The sequence below is a fragment of the Eulemur rufifrons genome, chromosome 16 (genome assembly GCF_041146395.1).
Source record: "Eulemur rufifrons isolate Redbay chromosome 16, OSU_ERuf_1, whole genome shotgun sequence".
NCBI lineage: Eukaryota > Metazoa > Chordata > Mammalia > Primates > Lemuridae > Eulemur > Eulemur rufifrons.
The window spans coordinates 2,888,704-2,914,795 of record NC_090998.1 but is presented as its reverse complement, the minus strand read 5'-3'; the positions used below and the strand labels follow the sequence as shown (position 1 = coordinate 2,914,795).

General features: G+C 43.5%; 1 protein-coding gene across 1 annotated transcript in view; it reads right to left on the bottom strand.

The window, feature by feature from the left end:
- Nucleotides 1-4,595: 4,595 nt before the first annotated feature.
- The window catches only part of CECR2 (CECR2 histone acetyl-lysine reader), a 141,312-nt gene continuing 119,815 nt past the window's right edge, over nt 4,596-26,092 (bottom strand). Inside the window, exons 9-20 of the mRNA XM_069489862.1 lie at nt 24,708-24,861; nt 15,866-15,995; nt 15,033-15,070; nt 14,857-14,948; nt 14,507-14,633; nt 13,227-13,615; nt 12,201-12,332; nt 11,169-12,012; nt 11,123-11,125; nt 7,441-8,863; nt 6,105-6,216; nt 4,596-4,793 (exon numbers count right to left, since the gene is read on the bottom strand). Coding sequence (XP_069345963.1) covers nt 4,788-4,793; nt 6,105-6,216; nt 7,441-8,863; nt 11,123-11,125; nt 11,169-12,012; nt 12,201-12,332; nt 13,227-13,615; nt 14,507-14,633; nt 14,857-14,948; nt 15,033-15,070; nt 15,866-15,995; nt 24,708-24,861 — 3,450 coding nt within the window. The 3' untranslated portion in view covers nt 4,596-4,787. The remainder of the gene's footprint in view (nt 4,794-6,104; nt 6,217-7,440; nt 8,864-11,122; nt 11,126-11,168; nt 12,013-12,200; nt 12,333-13,226; nt 13,616-14,506; nt 14,634-14,856; nt 14,949-15,032; nt 15,071-15,865; nt 15,996-24,707; nt 24,862-26,092) is intronic.

Sequence of the window (26,092 nt, the reverse complement as noted above, 5' to 3'; positions counted from 1 at the left end):
AAAATAAATAGCCTTCCCCTTTCCAGCGCTGGCCAGGAAGTTTGGCACGGCTTCTACAGCAGGAGCTAAGACTTCTGCACCGCGTGCCGGGCTGGTGGAGCCTGACCCGGGCCCAGGGGCTGCACACGGCAGGGGAGAGGTACCTGAGCCCCGGCTAGGGAAAGGCAAGGGCCACTCAGCTACTGAATGGGGGTCAGCACTTCAATAACTTACGCAGTATCCACCCCTGTTCCCACCCTTCCCACCCCTTCCAAAAACACATGCAGGACAGCCAGCTGGTTATCAGGCATTGCTACTTAAGTCAGTTCTCTTCTGCACAGTCAGAGCAGAGACCAGGTAAAAAGTTCAACCCAAGCCCAGAGGCTGTCCCTTCAAACGTCTGTGTAGAGCAGAGGGATCAACACCCAGCCTGGAGACAAAGCTTCTGTCACAACTTAATTTGAGAAATGGGATGCAGCCATGTTCATTTAAACTCTGCTTTCCCAAAGGGAGAGCAGGGCGAGGCTGTGTCCTGAGGCTGCACGGTGGAGTCCAACCCGCTGAGAAAGAAAAGGGAGCCCAGCTTCTCTAGCAGCAAGCTCAATCACATTCTCGGTTCCCAGAGACGTTAGCCCAAGAAGAAAAGCCTCTGCATGCTCAACCAAACTCCACTCGTCCTCAGTACAGTCGCCGTCCAGAGGGCTGTCCGCCGGACACCGCACCCCGTAAGCCCCAGGATCAAACAGCACATGACTCGCTAATAGATGGAACTGATTTCTGCAATGGGGGTCCGAGAAGAATCTGCAGGGGATGAGCTGACTGGCAGACACAAAAGGTGAAAACAATACTAGAAAATCCTAAGCTTTTCATTTCTTTGAACACCAAGATCTCTGGATGCATGTCAGGATTCTGACATTGTGGAAGTTGTCTTGCCGAGGGATTGCTGGATTAAGCATTCCTGTGAAATTTCAAATTAGGTCTTCAGGGCAGTATATTATTTACAGATGTAAACCTCCATAAAAAAGAAACAAGCCCAACCTAGTGTTATAGTATGGATTGCAAGCTTGTTTCTGACAGCTGTGTTGACTGCAACTCGGATTTCGCAGGTTTGGGATGACACTTAGCAAACTCTTTGCAGGAATTAGCACAGCTGAGTGAGTATCAGGATAAGTAACAGTAACAACATAGCAGGTAAGCGCCAGGGGATCCTGATGCCCAATGGCCAGCCCCAAGAAGCACCTGAAGGGTCCGGCCAGAGCAAATCGACATTTAGAGCCGAGGCTTGACCCAACCGAGGGGCACAAACCACAGGTCTTAAGGTGTTCAATAAACATAAAGATGGGCATGGAAAAATTTGCCTTTTGAGAGCAGTCTGACCTGGGCTCGGTGAAATAGAAGAACTGAGTAATAAGCTCATGTGTTGTACCAGAAGAACTAAACCTACTTGATTTAGGAGAGGTGGAATGGTTTTAATTTTATTAAGAAGTGGGATGGAAAGTTATATAAAGAAGATTCCTGCATACTTTTTCCTTACTTATTCTCCACTTTCATCCACCATAACCAATTTTGGCCAATAGCTCTGGCCACTTTCATGAACAGACTCAGTGGGAGGGGGTGGGGGGTAGCCAAAACCCCCAGCTCTTATAAAAGGCTATACTTTTCTTTCTGGATTTTTTATTGCTCTCGGATTCAGGCCTTGAGGAAACAGTTTCTAGCGTAACAACTCTAATAAATGTTATCTGTGAATGTCAGATCAAAGAGGTGTGAGGCTATTTCCAATTATCCATGGATCTCAGCCACCCCTTCCTGGGGATCACTGAGAGCCAGCACACTGAGAAGTGACAGAGACCGACAGGGTGAAATGTCCTTTTAGCCTGAGAGCAAATCTTTTCAAGACACTCTTCCACACTACTTTCTAATTATAACGCATCACACAGCCGTCACTTCCCTAATGGAGAAGATGGCAAATGCGTTTGCATCTGCATCAAGACATTGCGTCTGCTTAAGACACTTGGAAAGAAGTGCTAGAGGAGGAAGAAAAGGTGAGAAGAAAGATCCTGCATGGGGTGAGTGGATTAGGGGTTCACAGCAGCTGTCATTATGTATGTTCCTGCAGTCGTGCAGCTCCTGACAGCTGATAGCAGACCTGCACTTCAAAGACCAGCTGAGGCTCAGGACGTACCATGGACAAGGGGTGACGCACTGGTACCTGCGATGCACGACCGAATTCCCACATAGGATACAGCAAGGCTGCCAGTTGTGCTGTTGCTCTTGTTCACAGTGTTATAATGTAATACAGCAGTTCAATTTCCTATTGCTCTTCCTTAGTATCTCCTCATCTGTCTAAAAACCAAGAAAGCAGACTAAGGATGAAGGAGCTAATTGATTTTTTTCTAATATTGTTCACAGTATCTTTCTAACAACAGGTAATTGGACATAGGGGGCTGGGGGCATGGGGAGACAGGGTTACCTTGAGCAGTGTACACGTAGTTGCTCAAACACCAGGAGGGCAGAAGGAAAGGGTACAACCAGCTCCACTGTTAGTTACAGTCCACGGCTACCCAGGCCTCTGGGTTATTCAGCACAGAGCAACCCCGACAGTGTGAGCACCATGGGAAATGGCCCTATGGTTACTGTACTCCTGGGTTAGGGAGAAGTGAGCAGCCACCAATTCAAACCAGCATTAACAGGAAAAGAGAAAGTGGCCAAATACTCTGGGCCTTGACCAGGTCTAAGCAGCCCCAAACTATTTTTTTCCTTTTCCCTGCTTTTGCACAAACACAGAACTGAAGTAGTAATGTTTCGACCATGTTAGTTTATACTACCTCAAGGGCAGACCAAGATACATCCATAATCTGACCTTTTTACTTTTCTAAAAAAAGAGTTGCCAGTGATAGGTTTCTAACAATTAAGATACAATGAGAACACAGGCTCCAAACTCAATCCACTTGCAAACATGCCAAATTTAAAATTAGTCTCTGTTAGAGAAAATTCATATTGTTGTGCCTCACACCTCAGAGGCATCTGTGTTCCCTACTCAACTCTGCCCAAGTGCTAAGAGCCACCACCAAGGTTAATGAGCATTCACTTATTGCTATGAATTCTTATTATTATACTGCAACCAATGTCTTGGGCTCCATCTCTGTAATATGGATGTTTCCAATTTGTTTCCTTTCCCAATGATACCATGTTTAGCAAAACAGAAATGTTGACAGTTCCATGTTTCATTAAGGATGTGAAATGGTGGGGAAAGATCCTACTGCCCCCACCCCCAGGTGAACTTATAAAGAAACTAGGGCAGATTAATATTTGATGGAGGCTTTTCTACTATGGCAAAAGCATGCTTAACATGCGCTATTCTTTATCAAGCCCTATCATTTCAGGACATTTTTCTTATTTTTTTCCTTGTGGGATATTCAAAAGTTCATAACATGGATCCTAACTTTGGTGACATCTTAGCTAAAATCAAATACAGAATGCTAAACGGGGGATTCCAGTGTAACTCACTTCTAAACCTGTAATAAAGCAATTTAATACTGTAAAATTGTTTCCTATCACAGATACAAGAAATAATTTCCAAGAACTTGTTCTTGATAACTATTTTAAATCACCATGACTGATTTTACTATGATTCACTTAAAATGAATAAAAACTATATATACTGAAACATCCCTAAATTCAAACTGCCAATCTATAGAATACATTTTTCCTATTCAAACCTGTGCAATTTCTTTATTGATACTAACATAAAAACCTGAGTAGTCACTTCCACAAAGTGTGATTCATGCCAGAACGCTTTGTGTGATGTCTTCTACATCACAGTCCTGACAGGTGTGTGAAGAGTACGATTCAGTAAGTGAAACACCCTAGTGATCCCAATTCCTGATACTGGTTTACGACGGTCTGGTAGGGCTGCTGGCAAAACCAGGCAGGAACACGGCTTTCTCAAATGTAGGATTTGGACCACCAGAGTGAGAGAGCAGCCCGTTCTTGCGGGGTGAAGCTTCTGGTAGGCCACAGGGGAACCCTCTGCCTCCGAACGGAGACAAATGGATAGGGGACAGTGTAACTGTTCTCTCTCAGGCTGCTTAGAAGGAAGGCCGTTCGCTCGGAAAGGCTGGCCAGCCACTAAGGAAGCACAGTCAGTGACATATTGTAAGATTAAATCTTTCCTACCGTCTTATCCAGCTCCCGCAAGTATGCAGTGTGACATGATTGTAAACAGATAACGATCACTCCAGTGCTGTGTGCCCACCACAGTTAAGACTCCCCTTTCTTCCACATCCCCACCCACCCTTCCCACTTTATGTACAATACATTCACCACCAACAAAAATTATTTTAAAAGGCAACATGAAAATTCTGTAAACTGGACCCAGCTCCAAAAACATTAATACTACGAGTAGTCCCTTCCCGAAATATATACCTGAGTTTAGCTGCTCATCAAAGTTTAAAAGCACCACTCCATTCTTGAGTACACCCCCCCCCCCCCAAGTTTAAAGTGATTTTCCCTGAAAAGAGTCTCAGGATTTGGAAAAGTCATCAACTTCAGATTCACTTGTTCTTCTCGACTGTCCATACCAGCTACACAAGTGATCCCGGACCCAGGACCTCTGCTGGCTGTGTGAGTCATCTACGGAGTGTGCTTCCAGGCCGGTGAATGGCTCCGGGCCGGTGAGTCGCTATGAAGGATGGAGCAGAGCAGGGTGACAGGAATAGAGATGGGCAAGGGTCGTCCCCCAACTCTCCATGTCCCAGTCTTCACGCGCAGCTTTTCCATTTCCTGGGTGGTTATTTCCTCTCCTTGGACTAGCTCTGAGAGAAACAGAGAAAACAAAGACATTTTAAAGAATAGGAAGAATTGTGAGAGCTGTTAAAAGAGTAAGCCAAAGAGCTCTCCATGCTCCTCTGCATCTGGGAAAACTGGATGATTGTGCTTCACCGGCCACAGTCCCCGTCCAGCGGGCGGGCTCCAGCGCCCTGGGCTTCCGGCCGCAGACCCCAGCCCCACTGAGATAGCCGCAGGACTTCCTGCACACTGGGAAATGCTGACGGTGAGGCTGATGACAGCGATCACTTTATGGTGCTGAGGAAAGGGTTAAATGAGACCCTGCATGTGGAAGCTCTTAGCACGGGACCTGGCAGAGAAGCAGCTCTCAGAGGCAGCTACTGTCATTCTAAAACCTGAATGACGAGTCTCTCCCAAATGAGGTAGGTGGGAAGGATAAATACGCCAGGGATCATGGCAAAAGAAATGTTGGTACCAAATTTGGACAAACTGTGTTTTAAATATTCTCCAGACAGCTAGTTACCACAGAAAAGCAGGAACCTGGGCAATATAGGAAGACCACTGTCTCTACAAAAAAGTAGAAAAAACGAGCTGGGCATGGTGTCCCCCCTCACTTACAGTCCCAGCTACTTGGGAGGCTAAGCCAGGAGTTTAAGGATGCAGTGAGCTATGATGATGCCCCTGCACTCTACTCTAGCCTGGGCAAGACAGTGAGACCCTGTCTTTAAAAAAAAAAAGTAAAAGGAATGCAAGAGAAGTCACTTCTGTGGCCTCTGCTCTTGACCTTTCTGGGCGTCCAAGGCAGCTGGGAGAACACAGCCTCAGGGGAATCTACCTGGATTGCCTGCAGCACATGAAGCATTTTTCAGGAAAACTTCCTGTGTCAACAGGACACATTAAAATGTTTTTTTCAGGCCGGGCGTGGTGGCTCACGCCTGTAATTCTAGCACTCTGGGAGGCCGAGGCGGGTGGATCGCTCGAGGTCAGGAGTTCAAGACCAGCCTGAGCAATGAGCGAGACCTCGTCTCTACTAAAAATAGAAAGAAATTATCTGGCCAACTAAAATATATATAGAAAAAAAAATTAGCCGGGCATGGTGGCGCATGCCTGTAGTCCCAGCTACTCGGGAGGCTGAGGCAGTAGGATTGCTTAAGCCCAGGCGTTTGAGGTTGCTGTGAGCTAGGCTGACGCCACGGCACTCACTCTAGCCTGGGCAACAAAGCGACACTCTGTCTCAAAAAAAAAAAAATGTTTTTTTCAGAATAGTAATGAGGTCATGCACTTATTTCCTACCACATGGAGGAATAAGAAAAACTTTAATTTTTAAAAATTCTTACCTGATCCAGAGGAAGTGTTGGGGGCTTGTGAGGTGGCAGCTCCTCCTGCGATCCTGCTGGTGCTGGGGTCTTTGGGAAGGAGGCCTGCGACTGGACCGCATGCATCTGCATTCTACAGCCACAGGAAAGGAATCGTTAAGCATTAATGAAGACATATTAATTACAAAGACAGAGAGATACTTCAATCATGAAGACAATGCCTTAATTATCCAGGTGATCAAACCTGGAGTCATCAATACTGGGACAATCCCTCCGGGCGTGATGCAGTAAGCAGCAAGTACCACCACCTGTGTATAGTCCTGACAAGCATTTAATCTAAAGCACCAGAGGCCAGGCATGGTGGCTCATGCCTGTCGCCCCAGCACTTTGGGATCATGGCAAAATGTTAAATGGAGGAGGAGCAGCACACTGGTTTTTATGTTAAATGATCTTGGTTTTAAGACTAGGCTTTATAACTTTAATATAAATAACTTCATCTAACCCTCTTCTACATATCATTAATTTGAAAACTTCCTGGATGGCTGGTCACCTAACTGGGTCTTAAAAGCATCAGTATACAAGCATGTTATGAAAGAAGTCTCATGGAGGTAGCAGCTGACTTGTTCCAATTCTGGATAAACCCCTTTTATTCAATGATTGGGGAAGAAATGAGAGATATAGAATAATACTGTAATATTATATACGATCTCCACTATGCCCCAAGGTAGACCTATTTTACCTTGGCCAGAGTGTCTGAAATCAGCAGCAATGTTAACAGCCTCGCCTACAGCTCTCAAACTATGGTTATCAAGTTTATAAACATCAAAATCTAACTCAATAGTCACTTAAATGTCAAAGATAAAATTGGGCTTGAAGATCAATTTCTGCATTTTTTTTTTGGTCACCCTAAGTAGAGTTTTTGCATTTTTCTTTTTTTTTTTTTTTTGGTCACCCTAAGTAGAGTGCAGTGGCATCATCACAGCTCATAGCAACTTCAAAATCCTGGGCTCAAGCAATCCTCCTACCTCAGCTTCCCAAGTAGCTGGGACTACAGGCGCGTGCCACCACACCCAGCAAATTTTTCTATTTTTTGTAGAGAGGGGCTCTCGTGCTCCTGACCTCAACTGATCCTCCTGCCTGGGCCTCCCATAATTTCTACTAAGTTTCCAAATTCAACAATTAATATGATTTTCATGGTCCTAAGGCCATTTTTCTTCTGAAAATTAACATTTCTTTTTAATTATTTTTCAATATCGAGGATACACACTGTAATACCATGTGTTCTTCGCCCCCCCCCCCAGAAAAAAGAAAAAAAAAAAAAAGGCACCAAAAAACCCAAATCCTAATGCAATCTTACCCTGATGGTCTGTACATTTCCTGGAAAGGTCCCCTTACTCCACTTCCACTGCCAATCTGTTCCATCATTACAGCTTGAAAGTGACCCAGGCCCTCTTCCTGGCAGCGATAGACAGGGCCCTCTGGGGAGAGGCCATTGGGCTGGGCGGCTGCTGGACAGTGAGGGGGGTGCGCTGTCCCAGGAGCAGAGTAAGCCCTGGGCTGGAGGTGACCGGCCGGCTGCTGGGGGGCATAAGGGGGCCCCGCTTGCAACATCACACCATGGGGTGGAAAAGTAGGCGAACCAAAACCCATTCCTGAACTCAGAGGTGGAGGAGCAGTTCCATAAAGGTAATCGCTGGCTGATAACGAACTCTGTCGCTTGGTAGCCGCATTATGGTTGTCCAGGTCTAAAAATTCTTTGGGACTCTCCGGCCTTTCCATAGACTCATCCAGCTTCTCTTCCTCTGGACCAGGATTTTGCCCGTCAGTTGGGACAACTTTAGCAGCCACTGCATCCATTCGGGTTGGGGAAGTTAAGGCAGCATTCAGGGTCTCGCAGCCTTGCAGATTAGCCACGGCAGGCTTATCCGAGAAGAGGGAAGGTGGTGGGGGCGGCTGACTGGCTGGGGGGCCACCTGGGCTTCCCTGGGGGTGGAGGGGTCTCTGCCAGTCAGAGAAGCCCTGTGGACAGGTATAATACGGAGTTCGCTGGTAGTGATGGTAGGAAGCCTGAGGGGGCGGATGGTAGGAGTATCTCATGCCTTGGTGGGGGCGATACCGGGGAAAGACTCCAGAATGAGGACTGTTAGACTGGAAGCCCCTAGGAGGGAAATGCTGCGGGTGGGACACTGAGGACGACTTCCCTCCCACCACAGGGCCCAACCCTGGCAGGCCTGGATTGATGTGATAATGGGCAGCTGAATTTGGGTATTCCAGGCCAGGCACGTACAAGGGGGAGAACTGGCTTATAGCACCTCCCATCAGACTGGGGTCTGTGTGGGGAGGTGTGGTTGCGTTCTGTCCTGTACACGGCATGGTGTCCTGCATTTTGCCTCCGGGGCAGAGCGGCTTTTCTGAACTGCTGCCTCCAAGGCCCTTCGCCTCTGATCCACAGGGAGAGGCTTCACCGACGACTCCATTTTCGGGCAGAGTCCCTCTGTCTGCCACAGCAGAGAGGTCTCTGAGACACCCTTGGGTGGCTGGGCTGGTGTAGCTGCTATCCGAGGGCCAGGCAGTCTTGCCCTTGGCTGCTTTACAGTTGTCCGCAGATTCTGAGGAGTCACTTTTGAGCTCTGGGACCACTGTCTCCCTTTCTCGTGGTGAGCTCTGCCTGCTGCAGTCGGGCTGCAGGGGAGGGGCAGGGTGAGGTAGTTGTTTGAGGTACACCCCTCCCTCGGAAGCAGCGACGCTGGCTGGCTTCTCTTCAAGTCCAGGCCGGGGCTCTAGTGCAAAATGAAGAAGAGCAAAGTAAGAGTCACTCCGTAGTGGAAATGACAACATTAACGGAGGTGGTGATGAAACAACCTGAGAATCAGGGTTACGATGGATGGTGCTTCAAGCCTAATGTGGAAATTATGTCTAATCCCTGAAAGGGATCATGATGCCGCGGTCCTTGCACACTTCCTTTCCCCACTTTCACGGACCTAAGGTAAAACCTAGCACCTCTGCAGCCACTCTTAAGGTGCAGAGAATGGAAGCCTCCGTCCTGTGTTGTCACAGTCAGATGAGTAAGAGGGTAAGACACAGGTCATGGCTATGGACTCTAGGTAGCTGCATGTGCCACACGGTAGGAGAGTATGGCTGTCATCAGAATTGCTGGTCAGGCTGGGAAGCTCCAAACACTGACCCAGTAAGAAAGACCAGCACACGACAGGCAGTCAGGAAGGCCAGACCCCCGATTCTGCCCCATGAGAATATAAGCTCCACAGCACCAGGGACGTTGCCCCTGTACTCTCAGTACATGCACCAAGTGGGATCTTAACCAAGATTTGCTTAATGAATGAATACGTACTTCTTGTCTGGATGTCTTAAAAGCAAGATGCCTATAAACTCAACTCAAAAGGCATGTTTAGAATATTATAGAAATTTAATAAGCCCAATCAAATCAATTTGCTAGACGCCAACGCTTGGTTATAATCTCAGAAGCTTTTACCTTACTATTTTATCAACCCATAAATATGGTCTTAAATTAAAAGACTATTATTATATGTGTATGATATATATATATAAAAACATATATAAAAATTAATCTTTCTAGGACAGAGTTGTCTAGGTGTGATCAAATTATGAATCTGAAGGAAAACATTTAAGATTCATAAAAACTTTTAAAGTAACTACTAAGACAGTTCAGGCTACCTGTGAATTGAAGCTAGTCTTAAAGGTCAAAGGTACAAATTGCACAATAAAAATTTAAAACCATACTCTTCATTGTTTAGTCAACATAAAACTCAGCAACTGTTAAACAGACTTATGAAAGATTTAACTAATGGTATTCTTGTAAAGCTCTGAATTCCAGACATCATTTGAAACCAGTATTAGATATTCCGCTAGAGTTGGTGTTCACCAGATAGGCCTTTCCACAAACCAACACCAACAGTGAAGCTTGAGTTCCAAGCCTGCCATCAATTTTACGTGGGTTCTTCATCATCTTTTACAAAGTCCCAGTATCTCCATTCTCTAGCCATGTAAGGAGTAAGACTATACACAATATATGCTAGCTACCTATTCTTGAAATAAACATTGACTACACAAAGTATTTTTTTCATCTTTCTCCTTCAGTTTAATGTTTACTCCCCTTAAATGGAATTTGTAAGAGACTGCTTCAAAATTTCCTAATCTCACAATTTGTAATTCTTGGTAGATACAGACATATATCCAAGGAATAAAAGGATAGTAATAATTAGAATTTGAAAACTTATTTCATAGTGATAACTTTTAAGACAGTGATTTTCCTAAAGCCATTATGATGATGTAGCAGTTAAAAAGCACGGAAGCTGGAGCTAATCTGCTTGGATTTTTTTTCTTATTTTTTTTTTTTTTTTTTTTGAGACAGTCTCTTGCTCTGTTGCCCAGGCTAGAGTGCTATGGCATCAGCCTAGCTCACAGCAACGTCAAACTCCTGGGCTGAAGCGATCCTCCTGCCGCAGCCTCCTGATTAGCTAGTACTACAGGCCTGTGCCACCACGCCCAGCTGATTTTTTCCATTTTTAGTTGGCTTATTTCTTTCTATTTTTAATAGAGACGGGCTCTCGCTCTTGCTCAGGCTGGTCTCGAACTCCTGAGTTCAAGCAATCTTCCCGTCTCGGCCTCCCAGAGTGCTAGGATTACAGATGTGAGCCACCGCACCTGGCCTGTCTGGGTTTAAATCTCAGCTTCATTACTTACTAACTGGACAAGAACAAATATTCCATTACTCTGTGCCTTGGATTTTCCATCTGTAAAAACAAGGGTAATAATGTAGCTACCTCAAAGGCTTGTCCTGAGAACTGAATGAGTTAATGTATATAAAATTCTCCAACAGTGCCTGGCTCAGCGGGTACCTATCTGTGCAGCTACCATTATCATCACCAGAAAGGCTCTGGGATCTTCAGACCAAAACAGGTGCTATGATTGGCCCAACCCTGAGTAGTTTAAGAAAAAGAGGCTGAAAACCAGTTTCCATTGGTTTGATAGTCTGTGTGAGAAGATTACTCATGAAATACCAGCTTAAAGAGCCACAAGTCAGATGAAAGTGACAATGTGAATTACCTCGGTCATTCTCAGGCTCTGGTGTTTCACTGTTATCCTGTGACCTCCCAGGGTTGCCCAAGGCAGGCTTTGGGGCTGGCACACTGACTGATGCTGAGTGAGCTACCTGTGGGAAAGGGCCAGGTATATGCGGGGGAGCAGGCTGGTGGGGGTGGTAAGGCACACCTGGTGGGCAGACCCGGGAGGACAGCTGCTGCATGGCGATCATCTCTGGGCTGTCCATCATGGAGTCCCCTCCCTGCACCCCCCGCAGAGCCTGGGAGGGTGCTCCAAACAGAGAACTTGGTGCTGGAGGTGGCTGTAACCGATGTCCAGCAGACTTACAGGGTGGTCGTATATACCCTGAAGAAGGAACTCCATGAGGTAGAAAGCTTGATTGTTCAGTCCACTGGCTTGGGGGGATAGGTGGTCTCATCACTCGGGAATCCATCATGTGACCAAGAGTGCGAGGCTGGTGAGAGGGTCCTGGTCCTAAGAGAGGCTTCTCTTCTGGCCCCAAGGGTCCTGGGTTAGTAGGAGCACCATGGTTCCCATTCCAGACAGCAGAGTGTACTCGATTCAGGTACTTGTATGATCGATACACGTGGCTGGGAGGAATTTCTGTGCTTTCAGGAAAGTCTGGGGGTCGGGCTGGAACCCCGCCATGCCTGGGAGGAATAAATCCTGGCTGGAATTGAGCTGGAGGATACAAGTTTCCATCCTGACTAGGGCCACTCATCTGCCCAAGCTGCAAGGATCCGGGATGTGGTGCCATGTTAGAAAGGTGCGCCAGCCCTCCACACATCTGCTTGTCTTCGGGCGGGCCTAGCCCGGGTCCTCGGTGGCTGTTAATTCCAACTGGAGGCTGGCAACAAGAAAAGGGCGCACAGCAAAGTTAACCAGAATCACAGAGCAAGACAGACCCTGTAATGTGCTACATCTATGGAGACAAACGCTTCATGACAAGAGACAATAAACTGAATTTAACCTGGGAACAGACTGTATTTCTGAAACTCACCCTTTGCACTTACATGCTCTGAGTGGGCTGCTTACCTGCATGGAAAAAGGTTGATGCTGTTGTACAACAGGCTCTCCAGGGTGTGGTTCTGGGACTCCGGAGGAACCATATAAACTGGTAGGATCTGATCCTCGAAGAGAACCAAATGTTCCTGGTACTGTTGGCCTCTGGGAAGCATCGAGTAAAGCAACAAGGGAGGAAAAGAAAAAGCACAGGTATGACATTGAGAAGGGGTTTTCCTGAAGATGAAACTACTACTAAAAGAGCACACAGTGCCAGAGAGGGGAGACCGCGAGCTCGTGGGCTCTCCTGCAGCAGGACTGGCCCCTGAGCCAGAGCGATTTCCCTCTTCCTCCCCAGGAAACACAGGATTAAACTGGTGTTTCTCAATCTCTTTTTTATTAACCTTCCCTACAGGTCCCCCCACACAAGTAGCCTTTTTAGCCATTTTCCCCCAACTGTCCCCTCCCATGAAATTTTACCAACACAGATATAATGTACCTCTTATATATCAAAAACACAAAAAGAGTTAAGTTGCTTATCACAATTTTTGCCCACATTGAGAATACATGATTCAAATTATTGAGAAAAAGGAGGATTTAAAATAAATAAAAGGCCACAGTGTGGTGGTTCACGCCTATAATCCCAACACTCTGGGAGGCCGAGGAGGGAGGACTGCTTGAGCTCAGGAGTTTGAGACCAGCTTGAGCAAGAGTTAGACTGCACATTTACTAAAAATAGAAAAAATTAGCCAGGTGTGGTGGTGTGCACTACTTGTAGTCCCAGCTACTTGAGAGGTTGAGGCAGGAGGATCAAATTCAGCCCAGGAGTTTGAGGTTGCTGTGAGCTAGGCTGACGCCATGGCGCTCTACTCAGGGCAACAGAGTGAGACTCTGTCTCAAAACATAAAAAATAAATAAAATAAAATAAAGGACTAATGGGAAAAAAGAAACTTTCTACATACAGAATTATTTTGTAAGCAGCGCCGACTGAATAGCCTCTACATCCCCATGAATTCACCAACTGGGTGACGCCACAACAGAATGGCAGCAGCTCCTTACCATCTGGTTTAAAAAGGGCGCCTGGCTGGGCATCCCGCCACAGTGCAGGGGGCGAGCGAAGCCTCTGCCGTTGGAGGTGCCCACCTCCCGAGGGGGCTGTGTGGAGCCGCTGCCTTGCTCATCCCCGGAGGCGGTGGCTCGGCGTGCAGGGGGCAACGACTTTCCTCCGTTCTCCACGGGCTGCTGTTTCCTGCTGGGCCCTTCGGAGTCCCTGGAGCGGGTCCAAACATGGCTTCCACCACTTCGTCCGGCCCTCCCCCGTCTCCTCTCCCGCTTTTCATCCTCTCGGATCCAAAATTCTTCATCTGTGTCTCCATCTTCGCCAGGAAAATGTTTCATCATTGCCCGATGGAAACACCTCTCTAAATTATCAGACATCTTGGTATACTCTATAGAAAGATATAATGTAAATGTAATTTTTATAGACCACAAAAGACAATTCTAATAAATAAAAGATGCAACTGGGGTGAAGCTTGGGGTTTTTTTTGTTTTGTTTTTTTTTATTTGTTTTAAAAAAGGTCTTACTCTGTTGCCCATGCTGGAATGCAGTGGTGTGATCCCAGAGCACCAGAACCTTGAACAGCTGGGCTCAAATGATTCTCCCACCTTGGCCTCCCAGAGTACTGGGGTTTTAGGTGTGAGCCACGGTGCCTGGCCTGGGGTAAACTTTAATTCACCGTTATGGCACATTATGTTGTAGAGCTATGGACACAAGGTGAAGAAGACAACAGTTTATGTTGTATGGCTGGGACAGTGACTACAGGAGTATTACCTCAAACCAGTTGAATTTTAACTCTTTTAAGGCTAAATCGAAGAAATACTGAATGTAATCACTGAATCTGCTTAGTTTTTAAATAAGGCATCTTGAGTTAATGCATAAATGACTTCAAGGTTAAGTACACCTGGAATCCATTTGTACCTTGATATTAGAGACCTACTATGCTAACTTCTCCAAATGGTTTTACACTGAGCTCCATCTAGGCTCACCCCTGCCAGTGGTGAAAGAGGTACAGTACAACTCAGATCCGACCAGCCTCTAGGGTGAGAAATAACCTGTGCCCAGTTAGCCACTTGTCCCAGGGGACAGGAGAGAGTTCCTGGTACACACTTTGTAAGTGGCTGTAACGGCCAATCCCAGGGCTCTTAATACACATTCTGTTCGTAGTTCTCAAGAAGTGTCTGAATCCCTAGGATGTGTATTTCTGAAAGAGAAGCCATGTTATTCCTGATTATAAAGGTACGGCAGATGTGCATTTGGTGCAAACTCCTTCTCCACTTACCACTACTTTCCCCATTATATTTTCGACAATTCCTGAACATAGTCTTCATGTCATTGACAAACTCCTCCTTGGTACAGTATAAACCTCCATTCAGTTTCTTCTCCATGCTTGAAATATCCATGGGGACCTAAATAGGACACAACTCTAATTAAAATATGCTGGAGAGAAAAACAACTCCTAGTCCCTATGAGGCAAAGAAATCATGACACTGTGAGTTGTTCAAGAACCTGGTATGTATCTAGCAATGCTGATCCTTAAGGAACAACACATAAACAAAATAAGACACAAACAACAAAACCCAAGAAAGATACATATGCTACAGTAAGTACAATCGCAAAGACAGTCTCTACCTTAATAATCTGATAATAGTTAGGGGCATAAGATTCATCCACAGGTTCCAAAAAGGGCCAGGAATCCTTGTGAGCCTTCACCACATCTAGAACTGAGAGCCAAAGAAGAGAAATTCATCAACACACTCACACAGGAATACTTCTATAAGAAATATGATAGCTGAGTGAGCACCCACCTTTATACATGGCAGTGAAATCGTCATCCAACTCAAAGCTGTAAATCACAAAATAAGAAATTAATAGTAACTCTGACCACCTTCTCTTAGCTCTGTCAATCACAGATACACAGCTAACTGAACTAAGATTGGGAATAGTCCTAATAATTTTTGTTTTTAGATAAGCCTGTAACACTCATAAAACTCTCTGCAAACAAGATGAGGGACAGTATACCTCAGCAAAAAAGGGGATATCATTACCCTCATCTCTAAAATGATGGGGTTGGATCATTTAGATCCAGAACTTTATCATTCTATAACACTGGTTATTTAATAGCACATTCTTAACCAGGCCTCATTTTTGTGATCTAAATAATCCGTAAAAGCACACAATAGAATGAGCTTGCGAATGCTGAATATTTGCTTGCCTCTTGAATTTTTAGTAAGGAGACACGATACCTACAGTAACACCCTAAGTAGTAAATTTTTTAAAAAGAGTAAACTGCTATTCACATTTCCAAGTAACAATTTTACATAACAATCATTCATTGTGATCCATTAAATTAAAGGGTTGGGGAAAGAAGAGCTTTGTGTCAAAGTCTCACTTGTGCTGCTTTGGCATGTGATGGCAAGAATGTCAGAGGGCTCAGAGTGTCTGTGCGTGCGTGGCAGGAAAGGGCACTAGAGGTAGCTGTGAGTCTGATGCCCACCGCTGGCACTCGCTATGTTTTCTCACCTTTCAAGTGGTGATACTATTACCTGCCACATGGGGTTGTCAAAAGGATTCAATGAGAAACGTGCTCAGCAGTACCGGAGCGCTTCAATTGCTACTGTTGTTGTTATTAAATACTCACAGGTGCTTGGTCTTTTTTTCTTCCCTCATGGGGGAACTGGGGTCCAGATGGGAAAGTTCTGGAGGGAGCTCCTTCCCTTGTGCCAGCAGCCATGCCCTTTCTTCCCTGAGCTTTCTCCTCTTCGCGCGATCTACAGTGAACACACAGCATGGTGGCATGAGTGAGTTAAGTACACTCTAGACAATTACATGTTCATTAATCATTGTGACAGGAGGAAGAATGAAGACCACCAAAGCAGTATCACAAAATCACGTTTGTTCCCTTTGCCACTCTCTTTTTGGTAATTATGATGTTTCTATAGGTGGAACGCTTCATGCAACTTACCAACTAGTGGGACCTGTTTCCTCATACTGAGCTCAAGTTGGAGGATGAAGATGCCCAGGGTGGAGGGTGGGGAGAAGGGGAGGGAGCAAGGCAGAAGAAAACAAAAATGAAAGTAGAAGAAAAAGAGAGGCCATTCTTCTCTTTCTCTCAAAAAAGAAACACCCCTTTTTTAGGACCAGACTCTCAGTCTGAACAGGCACAGGATTCTCTACATGCACACTCAAGCCCTTGAGCTTTTGCATTTACAAAGGTGTCCGTGCACACCAACTGTCTGCTCTCCACCTACCCCCACTGCGGGCAGCAGGCCCCTACTGCCAGCGGTAGTAAGAAGTTTGGCTGGGAACAAGGGAAAGATGCCAGATGGAGCTGGCGAGGAGCTGGAAGGCAGGGATGACTTTTCTTCTGGCTCCCAGCCATGGCCATGAGAAACACACTTGGCATTCCACTCCTGGCCTGATGGGGCATTGCTGCTAGCAAGAACAAGGAGGTCAGGAGCGAAGGATAGGCAGAGAGATGAACACCACACTATCAGACAGCAAGACAAAAATGGACGTGAGGAGAAGCCAGGGCAGAGCCTCTGTTTGCGCTGCCAATTCCAGTTCCTGTTCCGTGAGGAGTAAGCTCCACGCCTGCCCACTGCCGTGAGCACGACAGGACCCTGCCAAGTGCTCTCCCTTCGAGCTCCCTTTGACTTGTGTTTATGTTCCTAAATTATTTTCATTTATAAATTTAGAGTAATCTGATCTGCTTTAATCAAAAGCACTTTACTATCACCAATTTTTAATATTTTTTAGGAAGAAAAGAAGAACAATTTCAAGTTTAAAGTGTAAATTAATCCGTCAATCTGAAAGTTTGTCTTAGTAACGCCAATACAGTATTCATTGTGTGATCATGCCACAGCTTCACAGTCCATTATCTAACCGATTCCAACTTCAGAATTTTGTAAATAATACTATAATGATGTTTTTAAAAACACGTCTTCTCAAGCATACGTGTAAGGGTTCTCTCGGAGACAAACTCAGCAGTGGAATCACCAGGCAGTAATTACTACGAGTATAAAGTACAGAGAAACTATAAGGCACTTTCAAAAAGTGCTATCCAAAGGTTTGTATCTACTCTTCAAACAGCAATTTCAGTTACTTATATATGATAAAACAGTTGCATTTTTGCCAAACTGATGGGTATAACATAGAATTTTGATGTTTTCATTTGTATTTTCCAGATTGGAGTGATACTGAACATATTTTCATGTTTACTGGGCATTTAGTGCTCTCCTCTGTGAATTTCCTGCTTATATACTTTGCCTCCTTTTCTGACCATATATCGTCAGAGTTCATATTGATTGAGAGAAGTGCTTTAAATAATCCGGATAATAAAGTCTTTGATTACACGTTAAAATTATCTTCTTCCACTCCATGGTTTGTCTTTGACTTTGTTTACAGTGTTTTTGTCATATGTAAGTTTTGTAACTTACATTCTTTCTTAACATCTTAAATTCACCTTATCTTCTTCAAAAAGGTTTTGGGCTTTTGGGTATCTGTAACTTATTCTTACATAAGCATGTACTTTCCCTCCCCCATAACAAACAAGTTAGTACCACCTTTTTTTTTTTTTTTTTTAAAGAGACAGGGTCTTGCCCAGGCTGGAGGCAGAGGCGTGACCTTAGTGCACTGCACACTCAACCCTGGGCTCAAGTCACACTCCTGCCTCAGCCTCTCCACTAGCTGGGGCTACAGGTGCGAGCCACCACACGCACCTCACCACTTTTTGAAAACCCACATTCTCTCCCAAGGTCTGTTTCTGGCCTCACTGTCTATCTCTATACCAATACCATTTCCTCTCCTGCACTGTAGATTGATCCCATATTGTTTTTGAAAGTTATCTTGGCTATCCATGGCCCTTTGCTCTTTTACATGAATTTTAGGAACAGCTTAGCAAGATCCATAGATTCGTAATAGCAAATATTCAGTCAGGGATCAAATTTTTCCACTTGCCCCATAATGTTTTTTTTAAAGTTAGTTTGTTCGAATCAGATTCAAAACAGTCCATATACTGCACTTGGTGGCTATGTCTCTTAAATCTTTAATTTCTAACAAGCATCCTCAAAATTTATTCATTGGAAAGACTGGGTTATTCTGGCATTGCAGCATTTCCCACGTTCTGGATATAGCTGACGGCATCCTCAATGCAGTATCAATGTGTTCCCCTAACCCTTATATTTCCTATAAACTGGCAGTTACACCTAGAGGCTTTGATGAAACAAATTTGACTTTTTTGGGCAATAACATTTCATACATGGTGCTGTGTACTTTTTATGTCATTGTGTATCAAGAGAAATAAATCTGGTTATATCTGGTTATCTCTTTTTGTGATATCAATTATTATTTTTTGGGACAGAGTCTTGCTGTCCAGGCTAGATAGAGTACAGTGGTGTGATCATAGCTCACAGCAACCTCAAACTCCTGGGCTCAGTGATCCTCCTGCCTCAGTCTCCCTTGTTACCTGGGACTATAGGTGCACACCACCACATCCAGCTAATTTTTTCAGTTTTTGTAGATACGGAATTGCACTATGTTTCTCAGGCTGGTCTTGAACTCCTGGGCTCAAGCAATCCTCCTGCCTTGGCTTCCCAAAGTGCTGGGATTACAGGCGTGAGCCACGATGTCAAATTTTATCAGTGTTTTCAGGAGCTGGCAGCCTGAACTTTCCATTATGAAGTATCTCATCAGTCTTTTACTTAATGCTTTTAGCAGCCTCTGATGATTAAACAGAGTTCCAAGACAGAATTAACCTGCAAAGATTATGTAAGTGACTATTTTCTCATTCCTTCTACAGATAGCATACATCTAGCCCCTCTCAAGATCCATAGGAGAGAGGTTAATTCATCACATACAATGGATGTTATTAGGGCAGGGGACTGAAGGCAACAAACTGCAGCACGCAGGGCAGCTATCTGCTTTGTAAATAAAGTTTTACTGGAACAAAGCCCTGTATGACTTAGAAGCCAAAAGTATTTACCATGTGGACCTTGACAGAAAAAGTCAGCTGACCTCTTCTTTAGAGCACTAGGCCTTAATCATTTCCTGAAAGCCTGGGTTGGGAAAAGCTTTGCCTCGACCCATGTTTTCATCACTTGTTCTTCTAATTATTATTCCTGCTGCATTCGTTGACCAAATTCTTCTTTTCCTACTCAATTATTTACATATTCTAAAATAGAGTACGTAAAAAAAAGGCTTGGGTCTTTGATTCTATTTTACTATTAGTTTTCAGAACAAGTTGTCTTATCAATTTCCTAAAGTGACATTTTTAACAAGTATTATTATGAACTCATGAATTTATAACATATTTGATGTTTTTTAATCACTTGAGGTTTCTGGTTTGTTTTTTCAATGCTCAAAATGATCCATCTTAGGCCAGTGAGAGACCCTTTGGGCCACCTTCTTTATTTTTAGACAGGACATCCAGTAGCCCTGATGTTTCCTTGCTTTTCTGTTAGCAAATGGTCCAGGCTCATCTTATATTTCTTGTCCAGCATTGGAATTAGTCATTTTCAAAGAGTCTTCGTTCTCCTTCTGGTGGGAAAGTACATTTAGAGACCACCCATTGGTATTGAGTAATGCTATCTTTATGAAAAGTATTCGTATTGACATTTATAGAATAATAATGAATCTAGGTGCTTGGCTGAATTCTAATTCAGTTGTAATACTTTACTGAATCATTTTCTTGGAGTTTCAAATCTTTACATACAAACATATATCCACATTTTTCTTTGTAAAACGAAGCTCCTACAGTACAATACAGAATAGAAGCGATGACAGAGGAACATTGGTTAAGGAAGTTCTTTTGCATACCAAGTCTGCAGAGACTGCTATCAATACAAGCCAGGCAATGCCAGAAACCACCAGAAGCTGGAAGAGCCAAGAAAGGTTTCTTGCCTAGAGCTTTCATAGAGTGTGACCCCATCAACACCTAGATTTTGAATTTCTAGCCTTTAGAACTGAGAGAATAAATTTCTGTTACTTTAAGCCGCCTAGTTTATGTTAATTTGTTATGGTAGCCCTAGGAAACTAATACAACATTCAAGCCCATTTTCTTTGAATTCAACAGTTGCTCCTAGAAGTCTGCTATGACTATTATAAAACATCCTCTACTGTCTTTTCCAAATTGGTTGTTTTGAACTTCTGTGGGCCACGTATTCTATAATTTGGTTCTATGTGTCTACATGTGATTTATATCCAGTTCACATCTCTTCTTGCTTTCTGTATCTGAGGATCTGGGGGTTTTTCATCAAATCAAAAAAATACTCAAATATTATGTGTCAATGTTCTCTTGGCCTCAACGTATTGATTCTTTCCTTTTAGAACTAATAGTGAACACATATTGGACCTTTCAAGCTATCCACCACCTGAGTCAGTTATAAAGCTGTTTCCGTCAGTTCCAAATCCATCTTCCAGGTTCTGCTTTGTGATACTGGGGCAGGAATCCTGCAAGTATCATTTCTCCACTCTCGGTTGGCTTTATATTCTGCTCAAAGGGAGCACTAAAGGGACAACGGGAGGCGAGATGAGGGAAAAGGGTGACTTCCTGCTTGCTGCAGCTGTTCACCACCGCACCAGCACTGTTCTCTCACCAGGGCCTCCCGGTGGTCTCCGAAGCAGGCTCGCTGCCTGCCTCCACCGGTGCCAGCACAGGGCAGCGGCACCCACCTTCAAGCGCCTGAGGTCCAGCTCTGCAGAGCCCCTCCTGGGCTTCCAGATGCTGGAACCCCCTGAGCCCCCGCTGCAGGACTGCCTCCCGTGTCACTGCAGGGAGTCCTTTTAACCTTTTTATTTTTCTAACTCACATTTAACCAAACACCCAGAAGCAGTTCTCTCTGTCGGTTTTTGTGACTGGACCCTGACTTCTTTTTCCACAGCCATCCTCTTTATCTCAGAGCTGCAATCTATACAACTTCCCACATCTATCTTCCCTTAACTGAGTCTCATGAGAATCTAAGTATTTAACCCAGTTATTACAATAGCCATACTTTACCTTTCTAGAAGTTCTAGTAGTTTCTTTTGAATCTGGTTATTTTTCTCCTTTTGAATTCCTTCTTTTTTATAACGCAAAATATATTTCTTTTCTTTGCAGCCAATTAACTATTGTTCACAATGGAGGTTCCTCATGTGCTTTGAAATTCTAATTGCCTATTCCTTTTCAGCAGGAATTTATCCATGACCAACACTCCCTGATCAAAGGTAGAGTCCCGAGACTGACCACTCCCCACCCACCCTGTCTGCCCTTTTCAGTTCCAGTCCTACCTTCTGGCTCCTTCTTGTGGTAAAGAATTAAGCTAAGCTCTTCAGACGGATACTTATGCAGTTATTAGGTAAAGTAAAACTTCTTCTGATCATAGGTACACAGAAAATTTAAATAATGTAACATACATGTACATAACATATACATAATATATTATAAATAGGATTTCCATTATCTGAAATAGAAAGTTTAGATTACTTATCAACCATACTGACAGAATGAGTTAGTTTCAATAATGTCTGTTACCCTCCTGACTTCTCTGACTCAGCATGAACACTCAGGTCATTACCCAGTCTTGCAACATTTTTTTATATACAAAGACTAACCTAATCAACAGCAGTACATTTATTTTCCCCTTTATTTTTTTCTGTTGTGGTTTTTTAAATTTTTGGTAAAAAATACATAAAATGTACTGCCTTAATCACGTTAAGAGTACATTATCTACATAAGCAATGATCCAATTCCAGAACTTTTTCATCACCCCAAACAGAAACTCTATATGCATAAACACTAACTTCCCATTTCCTTCTCACTCAGCCTCTTAGTATACAGTATCTGTCCCTTTGTGTCTTCGCTGATTTCACTTAGCATACTATCTTTAAGGTTCATCTATGGGTAGCATGTTGCAGAATTTCACTCCTTTTGGAGGCTGAATAATACTGATATTCCATCGTAAGTATATACCACATTTTGTTTATCTATTCATCCACCGATAGACACTTAGGTTGTTTCCACTTTCTGGCTTCTGTGTTTTCTTCATCCACTTCCCTCCTTTCAAATTTCTTTAACCAAATAAAAGCTATGAGCCTTCCCCTTGGAATTATGCATTCATACCATACCACATTAGTTTTGCAAACACATTCAGGGGACTCCCACACCAGCGACTGCAGCACTATTGAGATGAGAGTATAAACAGAGGCATGCAACAGAGTAAAGCTAACTGGTATGTTCTTTGCTACATTTACCCTCAAACACAGATAAATATTATCTTAAAAAGACCCACAGAATGAAATCCTCTTAGAATTTAATGTCATACAGAGCTTGTTACTCTGAATAAACTGTTATAATTTAAAAATTCTCCTATTAGTACATAATCCATTATTTGCCTTTTTATAGTTAGAAGCAACTAAAAAGTCTGTAAGTTTATTGTTGTAACTATCTTATAGCCTGTAATTCTTTCCACAATAACTATCCTTCGTAATTTGCTGTGTGTTTGGGACTGTCCTGTTTTCATTTAATCCTTCTAACAGGTCTGCACAGCCCGACCTGATCTGGTGCCTGGTCACCTGCAAGGCCACAAGCCCAGCCAGCCTGCCCTTTGCTCACCTTGATCCAGCCACACTAGTCTGCCTGCTGCACATTCCCGTCTCGGCACCCATCACGCATCCTTCCTTCTGCCTGCAATGCTCTTGCCCCCTCAGGTATTCATGTGGCAACCTCATTCACTTTTTCAAATGTCACATCTTCAAAGGGAACTTTCTTGACAAGTCTATGTAAATGTCACTTTCATTGTGTTATTTATTTATTTATTTATTTTTTTAAGACAGTTTTGCTATGTTGCACAGGCTGGACTCACACTCCTGGGCTCAAATGATCTTCCCATCTTAGCCTCCTGAGTAGCTAGGGCTACAGGTGGTGCCGCCATACCCAGCTATGTCAGAACCCTATTGAAAAATGAAATCCCATTTACAAATACAAAGAAATAAGTTGGGTGTCATGGTGTGCACCTGTAGTCTAGCTACTCAGAAGAGGCTGAGGCAGGAGGGTTGTTTGAGCCCAGGAGTTTGAGATCAGCCTGGGCAATATATAGAAACCTTATCTCAAGCGGGGGGGGGGGGGGGGGGGGGGGGGGAAGAATAAAGAAAAGCCAGTTATTACATCTTTTTTTTTTTTTTTTTTTTTTTTTTGAGACAGTCTCACTCTGTTGCCCAGGCTAGAGTGCCATGGCATCAGCCTAGCTCACAGCAACCTCAAACTCCTAGGCTCAAGCAATCCTTCTGCCTCAGCCTCCCAAGTAGCTGGGACTACAGGCATGCACTACCATACCCAGCTAATTTTTTCTATATATTTTTAGTTGTCCAGCTAGTTTCTTTCCATTTTTAGTAGAGATGGGGTGTCGCTCTTGCTCAGGCTGGTCTCGAACTCCTGAGCTCAAACAATTCGCCCACCTCGGCCTCCCAGAGTGCTAGGATTACAGGCGTGAGCCACTGTGCCCGGCCAGTTATTATATCTTGAGGAATTTAAATCTAGCATCAGAAATAGGACATATTAAAGATCTTACGAGTATTACATAATAGGATATAGGCTAAATCTATAGATGATACACACTAAAGGTTTTAGAATGAAGAAATGATCTTGGAAGAAATGGGGTTAACATATTAAGTAACAGAAGGTACTACTTAGAAATGGGAGGGAAAAAGTATATAAGGCCAGGATCCTTCAATTTTCATAGCTAAAATTTACCTAAATTTGCACTGGAACACAGCATTAAAAAAGTCAAATCCATATACTATGTTGTTTTATTAAAAAATTAGAAAGATTCAATACATTTATTTAAAAGAAAAGATTTGGAACATGAATTCTCAGCCAAAAAGAAAAAGAAAAGATAAACTTTGGTCTATATTCAACCATGTCAAATGATCTGTTTTCATATGGTATTATCAGGTACAGCTTATAAACACAACTGTTATCTAAGAAAACATCTAAGGACAGTTGTTATCCGTACCTTTGTGGAACCACAAATTGAAGAAAAATCTCATTATCCTAAGACCAAGACACAGACCTGGGTCTGAGCAAACCATTTGCTATAATAACATTAATGGTAATATTCTAGACTTGAACAGTGCCAAATCTAAAAAAACCTGAGGCTTAAATATATTTATCTCATTTGTGTTCAAAATTATATCTGTGACACCAGTTCTCATTAATATCTTATATTTTTTTCTATTCCACCCAGGGGGCATAGCAGAGATTAGAATAAATAAAGACAATGAAAGGCACACCAAAAATGACAAATATAAGTGCTTTAGAAGGAATAGAAAGGCAGTGAGATTGGATATAGACGAATAAACATGACAAAATACAACGAACAAAGTATATAAACAGACATTACCGGAATGAGCTCAGATATATGGTGGAACCTAGCCTGACTGGGCCGTGGTTGCATGGGCACTGGTCCACACCACACGCACCTCTCCACACTGCACTGAAAGCCACGTACCTTCCACCGCCTTGACCTTCTCCTCCAATTCCCGTTTCCTCTCTTCCTTCAGCATCTGCTCCTGCTCCTTCTTCTGCACTGCCAGAAGAATCTGACGTTCTTCCTCCTCCTCTTTGCGCTTCTGTTTTTCTATTCTGGTAAGCACAGGAGTCTCCTGTGTACACAGGAGTACACATCAGTGCACAGTGAGATCAGTTCTTCCCTCTCACATTCAATTTTGAATTCAACATATTCCACAACTACTACTAGATACCTACTGTTAGCTGGAGGATTTATTTCATGACTACAAGCTGATTTTATTATTTGTAGAATATATGTATGGATATACAAAATCATACTAACATAGACACCATTCTTTTAGATTTAATATTTGATAAACTTAAAAAAAAAAAAAAAACCTTCCTCTAAGGACACTAAGGATGAAAGACAGTCGCTGGACAGACCACATACTCCCAATATCAGCAATACGCACAATTTTCTTGTTTTCCGAGACACAGTCTCGCTCTGTTGCCTGGTAGAGTGCCGTGGTATCAGCCTAGCTCACGGCAACCTCAAACTCCTGGGCTCCAGTGATCCTCCTGCCTCAGCCTCCCCAGTAGCTGGGACTATAGGCATGCACCAATGTGCCCAGCTAATTTTTTTCTATTTTTAGTTAACCAGCTAATTTTTTTTCTAGTTTTAGTAGAGATGGGGTCTTGCTCTTGCTCAGGCTGGTCTTAAACTCCTGAGCTGAAGCAATCCTCCCACCTTGGCCTCCCAGAGTGCTAGGATTACAGGTGTGAGCCACCATGCCCGGCCCCAATACACACAATTTTGAAACTCTTACCTTTTACACTTTTCATTACCAATAAAATAATAAATGAAACTGGGGTTTTAGTGGTAAGGGCCACAGTTTTAGCTTAAGACGCAAAGAGATAAAGAAGACTATGAGAAATTCATGAAAATTACACAAAGATTGGCTATCATTTTCCTTTGTTTTTCAAGCCAAACAATGTTAGCAAAGATTTCAGGTAGTTGCTGTGAACGTGATTGCCTAAGAAATCTAACAAAAGAAAAGGTAAACAAAGGAAAACAGGACAATTATCGTAACAGAAGTTTTACAATGCACATTTTCCAGTAAAACTAGTTCTGAGCCATGCTATAGCCCAGGACACTGAAGCTGCTTATTTTTAATATCTTCCCTCAACTTTTGTGCTGATGTGAAAGCTAGAACTTCTCTCTTTTTTAAGTGTTATTGAACAGGTAACAACTATTGTTTGCAATACACAACATCCATAAGTTGCAGACAGACAGAAAAATGAATCAGGTGTCAACAGAGGGAGAATTCACATTACCCTCACAGAAAAGATATTAATTATCCGTTTCAGGTGAAACCTAACAGGAAT